Genomic DNA, 7,629 nt, shown 5'->3' with positions numbered 1-7,629 from the left:
GTGACGTAAATTTTTTGTCACAAACGTTCGTCTCTCTTGCATACGCACCACCACTCACATTCACATACCTCACATATTGACAGCGATATAAAAAAATGTAGCAATCTCTCTTATTAGAGAGGAGAGAACCTTACTATTTAACAAGACTACAAATATAATATTCGAGGATATATATAATAACAAGAAGAGAAGACTTATGACTCATGCTGATAGGAATTAGAAAAATAGCATATTCAATTAAGGACTAAGGAGACAGACACCACACAAGGGCAGATAGAGATAATCAGAAACGTTTGTTGACCAATGACTTAATGAATCAAGAGCATGTGAAATACGAGACGTGTACATATCCCATTGGCTACATACAATTTCCTTGTGTGCTTCACTGCTTCGTTTTCTATATACTCCTTTAAAGAAAATAACTTTTTAAGTTTCAGCTTCTGAAGAGAGATCTTCAGTATGGCCGGAGGGGGATTTGCGGCGGCTTCGGCGAACGGAGTGGAGTTTGAGGCAAAGATAACTCCTATAGTTATCATCTCTTGCATCATGACTGCTACCGGAGGCCTCATGTTCGGCTACGACATTGGTGTCACCGGTATTAATATAACATGTGTTATCGTGTACTATTCTATTTCACTTACTAGTTCAACGTTAAATGCGAAAGAACAAAATCTTAGCTTTCAAAAGTCTGGCAATTAGAGATTTAGTTCGTTCTTGATTTAAAAGTATAGTGACAAAATTAGTGTCATAGGTTTTAGTTTTTTATTTTTTATTTTATATGAAATAAAATAAGTGTGACTCCTTTTTTTATTTTTCACTTGTGCTCAAAATCGAATTTGAACATGGCTTATGCCATACAAATATTAATTTAGTTCTGAATGAGGTTAAACAGTAAAAAAATTAAGATGGTTTCCCATCATCAATATGGCTACACGCAGGCGGGGTGACAACAATGCCGGACTTTCTCGAAAAGTTTTTTCCGGTGGTTCACAGACGAGTAGAAGCCGGCGTAGGCAAAAACAATTACTATTGCAAATACGACAACCAAGGGTTACAACTTTACAAATCATCTCTATACTTAGCCGGTCTAACCGCAACGCTTTTCGCTTCATACACGACGAGGAAGCTCGGACGGAGGCCAACGATGCTCATAGCCGGTGTTCTCTTCATCGTCGGTGTGACTCTCAACGCGGGGGCTAAAGACCTAGACATGCTTATTGCTGGCCGGATATTGCTTGGTTGTGGAGTTGGGTTCGGTAATCAAGCTGTTCCATTGTTCTTGTCGGAGATTGCACCTACTAGGATCCGTGGTGGTCTTAATATTCTCTTTCAGCTTAACATCACTTTTGGTATCCTCTTCGCCAATCTTGTCAACTATGGAACTGCCAAGTAAATATCTCTCTTCCCTAAAACTCTTTTTTTGATAAATATTTATTTATTAATAATAGAGAAATGTGTGGAAATGAAATTAGGGTATCAACGTTAAAAGTTAAAATTAGATTTTCAACGTTTTATAATTGTCATTACTTTTTTAATACGGTTCAGTTTATTACGTCAACAATTATTTAGTCATTCCATGATTTTGTGTTATCCAACATATCGGTCAAATTCTTAGCGTTTGAATATTTTTCACGAAAAAAAAATCCAAATAAAATGTATGGTTGTCATAATTTAACATTTTTTTTTTGCTTTAAAATGTCTCTATTAGAAAATAAAGTATATTAATTTTGATCTTTATTTTCAAACTTTCGTCTTCCGTTTTTATTTAAAATTATTTTTAACTTCTTAGAAAAAATTTTCTTCATATTTAAGTTCCATAAAAAAAATCATTTTAATTTTATAAGGTTGATTTTAATTTCCAAATGGAGTTAAAATAAACCCGCTAAATAAAATTTGAATTGTTTGCAGGATTAAAGGATGGGGATGGAGGTTATCGTTAGGTATGGCAGGAGTTCCTGCGCTTCTCCTAACGGTTGGAGCTTTTTTGGTGACCGAAACGCCGAACAGTTTAGTCGAAAGAGGTCGCCTCGATGAAGGTAAAGCCGTTCTCCGTAGTATTCGAGGTACCCATTATGTCGAACCAGAGTTTGCTTATCTACTCGAAGCTAGTCGACTTGCTAAAGAAGTTAAACACCCTTTCAGACACCTTTTCCAACGTAGAAACCGTCCTCAGCTTGTCGTTTCCCTGGCTTTACCGGTCAGTACTATCGCTTCTTTGTGGTAATTGAAGTGATTTTGTTTTAGGATTTGAAGTCCAAAATAAGAAATTATCTACTAAGATTCTGTTGTTGATGCTGATCCTTTTTTCTTGTGTGTGTAAAATGCAGATGTTCCAACAATGTACTGGAATCAATGCGATTATGTTCTACGCTCCTGTTCTGTTCAGCACATTAGGGTTTGGCAGTGACGCTTCTCTTTACTCTGCAGTGGTCACTGGAGCAGTCAACGTCCTGTCCACATTAGTCTCAATTTACTCCGTTGACAAAGTTGGTCGCCGGGTTCTATTCCTAGAAGCTGGTGTCCAAATGTTCCTCTCTCAAGTCGTTATCGCCATTGTCCTTGGTACCAAAGTTACTGACCACTCTACAAATATCTCCAGAGGTTTCGCAGTTCTAGTCGTGGTAATGATCTGCACTTATGTTGCTGCTTTCGCCTGGTCTTGGGGACCGTTAGGGTGGTTGATCCCGAGTGAGATATCCCCTCTAGGGACACGTTCCGCAGGACAAAGTGTGGCGGTCTGCGTTAACTTGCTCTTCACGTTTATTGTCGCTCAAGCTTTTCTCTCGACGCTTTGCCATTTAAAGTTTGGGATATTCATCTTCTTTTCTGTGTGGGTTTTGGTTATGTCATTCTTTGTGACGTTTCTACTTCCTGAGACTTAGAACGTGCCTATTGAGGAGATGAGTGAGAGAGTGTGGAAGAAGCATTGGTTCTGGGGTAGATTTATGGATGATCACAATGATCAAGTACTTGTGAGTGGTGAGAAGAGTAACGGTAAGACCAAAGTAGAAGCAGAAGAGAGTTAAAAAGAGGTGGTAAACAAACCATAAATATAAAGAGGAAAAATAAAGTTTTTAACTTTTCTACAGTGTGTTACCCAAACTGTGTTTGTCAATAGGTAAAGTCTTTTTTGTTTGTTTTATTGTGACAGTAAGTACTTGTTAATGTTATCGATCGGCCTTGAGTTCCATTTCCGACAAGTGTTCTATTTTCTGTTTCAAAATGATAATGTATATTGCAATGTAGAAATTTGCAATTGTTGATTGTCTACGAACACATGGTAGCAATGTTAATGGGCCGAAAATAGATACACTAGTTTTGAAGTTACAGTCGCGGCTGAATGCTCGCTGCAGTGATCAAATTGAAGATATTATAATATGAAGTTGGCAAAAATAAAATTATTGGATCCTTGATTTTAATGGATTTGAAATCCTTATAAGATTTGAAAATCCATATGGAATCCATGGATTTTAAAATCAAATAATATGGATTTGAAAATCAAATAATGTGGATTTGAAAGTCAAAGAAAGTGGATTTGAAAATCCTAGAGAATAGAATTCAAAAATTATAAAAGAAATAGAACTTATAAAAATAATCTCTTATATAGTATTCTCAAGTGAATCAGTCCACATGTTTGATGCTATTGTCTCTCTCCACTCATTGGCATATTCTCTTTGTTGTTCTTGGGTTGTAAGTACTTCAGCATTATCATCGTCATTAATTTCTTCGACAACTTCTTCTGCACTCTCGATTTCTTCTGGAAAAATATCCGTTCGACAAAACTTTCGCAGAAAATTATGTAAACTTTCGCAGAAAATTATGAAACACCTTTGTCTTTTGTATGCAGCAATGCAAGGGGCACTCTAGACAAACTACCTTTAAGAAGGAAGCATAGAAGCAATACTAACAATGTAAGTGAACCATCAAGTCAATCTGAAGGTTCAACAGATGTCCATGCTGAGATGAATTCATTGACAACAGTAACTCATAAACTCTTCGATCTAATACAAGAAAGAGAAACAAGACAACAAAGAGAAGCTGAACAAAGAGAGGTCGAGAAGAAAAGAAATAATGTATGGGAAGCTATCAAAGAAGTTCCTAATTTGGAAGAAAACGTTCGTTACGATGCAGTCAAAATGATTCACCAATTAGGAATGAAAGAAGTTTTTGTTAGCATGTCCACTGATGAGCGTTATGGTTGGATTTAGCGTAACGTGATGGAGGGCTAAATATTATTAGGGGATCATCCTTTCTGCTTTCTGTTTATAAGTTGAATTATTTTTATTAGGTGCTTCATGATTTTTTGTCTTCGAACTCCTTGATTTTTTATTAGGTGCTTCATAATTTATCATATCCGATACGTATTGTTATGTTTGTGCATGAACACACTCTTTATGCTTTTTATTATTATCATGTCATTCTTTCTTTCATTATTACGTATTGTGATTTTTTTTCCAAATCCACCCAAATAACTAGGTGGAGACCAAGGATTTCAATCTCTATATTTATAAGTAAAACATATTTTCAAATCCATCCAAATCCAATATGAAATCAAATCCATACTCAAATCTTTAATAATGAATAAGGGGTGATTTTAATTAGGATTTAGAATTCATAGATCCAATAACACAGAATTTTAATAAAGATTTTAAAATGAATGATTGAATAACACATGATTTAACTTGGATTTCTAAATCCATTAAAATCAAGGATCCAATAACCCCCCCTTAATGTATCACATAAATAGAATTTGAATGGTAAGGAATCTATGTTACCAAGATGTAGGAGGAAGAGTAACTGAGAAGTTCAAATATTAAAAGATGATTCAAAACATTAGCGCACCAACTAACTCACCGTACCATTCTTTCCTTACAAGCCTTGCAAACTTTAAACTTAACAACTTATAACGATTACGTTTTGTATATGTTTATTTATTTGTGTGTGTGCTTTTTTTCCGTTATTGAGGAGAATTTAACAAATTTATGAGTTTCAACCGAAATGCCATTTCGGAAATGGATTGACCATATTGTACGCATTATAAGATTAGATTCCAACTTAAAGTTCGCAAGGGATTCCTAACCAAAAAAAAAAAGAGAGATTCATAGCACCACTCTTCGATATGATAGTTCTTCTAGGTCATTTATGTCACAGAATCCAACTACAAAAATTGACGGATCAGATGGATTTAGGTTAAGCTAATCAAAGTCTTTGGTGATTTCAATTATGTCAAGATTTATAGTTTCCAACTTAAAATTATTGTATAATATGTGGATATGCATGGATTGATCTTACCGTCCACTTAAGTGAATATCTATCATATCGTTTCCTAAGTTTTAAAGAAAAAAGAAAAAAAAACTCCATTTCTTAACTCAATTATTAATTATATTCGATTTCAGCCAACTTTGTTAGATATATATCTTATTATATAAACCAACTTTATGACAAAATTACTCGTTAACAAGATCGTGACACATGTTAATTATATCATTCAGATGTTGATACATGTCAAAATATTATTAAAATTTTAAAAAATAGAAATGTAAAAATTCAAATCCTAACCTAAAAAGGTTTTATATAAAAGTAAATAGATGAAATAAAACCTAATTTTAATTATAAAATAAATTATATATATACTATAAAATTCAAAATTATAATATTGTTTACTTATTTTAATTTTTAGTTTTTTTTTGGTCATCATTGAATCGACAAGGCCCGATTCATAGCCAATCCCTACAACGCCGGGTAACGCGACTTAGTGGAGTCAAACTCCGGTGGGATCGATCGCAGAGGTGTTGCTGTAACCATTTGACTAAAGACACTTCTCATTTTTAGTTGTTATATTACAAGAAAAAATATTACTTTTTATATAAAATAAAAAAATGATTGTGAAAATTATATAATTAATTACTGTTTCTAAAAAAATGTAAATACTCACCTTTACATAAAGAAAAAGATTGTTGAAGTAAAAATAAATAAATAGATCGTCTCATATTTTTTTCACCAATCAAATAATTTATTCAAAAGACTGCTATTGTAAAATATATGGTAGGAGTATGTAAGATTAACGTATGCGTTTTTGTAACTATAAAAATGTTAAAGTGAGGAGACATATAATAGGTTATTTAATGTGTTCATAAAGACAGTTTGTTGGTAGTAGTTAAGACTAAAGAGTATATTTTAACAGTAAAATATATTTGTGTGTACAAATACACTTTTAATGGTAATGTAGACAGTAGATTTGTAAATGAATATACATTAGTGTATTACAACAAAAAAAAGAACTATTTTATATAACTAAAAGTTGATCTCTTTACTTTTATATATTGTTTTTACTTACGAAAAGAATTAACTATATATTCTTTGTTAAATTTAATTTTATTTTAATACTTTTGAACTCATCTGCAACTATTTTCTTTAACTAAAAGTGTATCTATTTACTTTTTTTTTTCTTTCTCTTTTCAACCGAAAAATAAATTAAAAGTAAATTCCTCGGTTAGTTGTCCAAGGTGGAGGGAAGGGTTTACAAAAGAAATCCAGAGATAAAAGAACACAAAGCACATACAAGACAATCTGCCTTAGTATTTGACGCATGCGGGATCCAAGAGATGGAGAATAGTGGGAATGACTTAAGCGAGTTAAACTCATCGAGCATGTTTGAGAAGGACGGCCAATCTTCAAGGGACTGTACCATAGTGAGTAACTCAACAAAATCAGTCTCGAAATGTTGGCAAGCAATCCCTGCATCATGTATCCGTTCCATGGCCCACAACAATGCTTCTAACTTCGAATGTAGGGGAGGGGCTCCGTCTTAGACACTTGGCCCCCAACAACAAGGTTCGCTCCTTACCAACGCAAGACCAACAGCCCAATCCTGAATGTACATTGGTTGCTTTAAAAAAACCATCAATCTGACAACCAGGTGAAGAAACCTGGACATCCAAAAACGGAGATGGAGCTGGGATGACCACCGTAAAAGAGAGCACCTCTTCTCAGGCTAACTTATCGTCCAAAGCCTGAGCAATTATATAATTCGCCTCGATCCCTAAACCTTAGAAAAATTCTTTTATTTATGACTTTCCAGATTGTCCATAAAATCTATGGTAATTGAAAAAGTTGATCAGGATCACCTTGTTGAGAGGCATCCCTCCAGAAAACAAAATCCAAATTTGAGTACACCAACTCATATGGAAAACCATCTGACGATACTGGAGTCAGAGATAAATTCAAAACTTCACACGAGCGAGGACATTCAAAAAATACACGATTAATAGTTTATGCAGAGTCGCACTTTTTACACCAGATATCACATTAGACATCTCAATGTATCTATTTACTTTTATAGATAGTTTTTACTTACTAAAAATATTTACATTATATTAATTGTTAAATTTTATTTTATTTTAAAAACTCTAAATCCGGACATCGGGTGGGTCCTAATCTAGTATATATATATATATTAATAAAAGATTAACAAGTAAAGTAAGCAATCTTTGTCGGTATTTTGCTTTTTAGACACTCCTTTCTTCAAATTAGCCAACTAACCAATAAAGAGCAAGTGACCTCCTCATACATACGCACGTACCACTCACATTCACATATCTCCTTGTATATATATACACGCAGACAAAT

At 33.9% G+C, this 7,629-nt stretch overlaps 1 protein-coding gene across 1 annotated transcript; it reads left to right on the top strand.

Moving 5' to 3' along the window:
- Positions 354 to 3,206, top strand: LOC104771120 (sugar transport protein 13-like). The gene is made up of 4 exons (XM_019241781.1): positions 354 to 595; positions 939 to 1,389; positions 1,909 to 2,197; positions 2,328 to 3,206. The coding sequence occupies exons 1-4, from the start codon at positions 460 to 462 to the stop codon at positions 2,880 to 2,882; spliced, it is 1,431 nt and encodes a 476-aa protein (XP_019097326.1). The 5' UTR covers positions 354 to 459; the 3' UTR covers positions 2,883 to 3,206.

The sequence above is a fragment of the Camelina sativa genome, chromosome 20 (assembly GCF_000633955.1).
Source record: "Camelina sativa cultivar DH55 chromosome 20, Cs, whole genome shotgun sequence".
Taxonomy (NCBI): Eukaryota; Viridiplantae; Streptophyta; class Magnoliopsida; order Brassicales; family Brassicaceae; genus Camelina; species Camelina sativa.
This window is presented reverse-complemented; position numbering and strand designations above follow the sequence as displayed.

Coding starts and splice junctions, on each gene's coding strand:
- LOC104771120 (XM_019241781.1), top strand. CDS start 460: ATGGCCGGAGGGGGATTTGCGGCGGCTTCGGCGAACGGAGTGGAGTTT. Junction 1,390..1,908: donor GTCAACTATGGAACTGCCAA/GTAAATATCTCT, acceptor AATTGTTTGCAG/GATTAAAGGATGGGGATGGA. Junction 2,198..2,327: donor TCGTTTCCCTGGCTTTACCG/GTCAGTACTATC, acceptor TGTAAAATGCAG/ATGTTCCAACAATGTACTGG.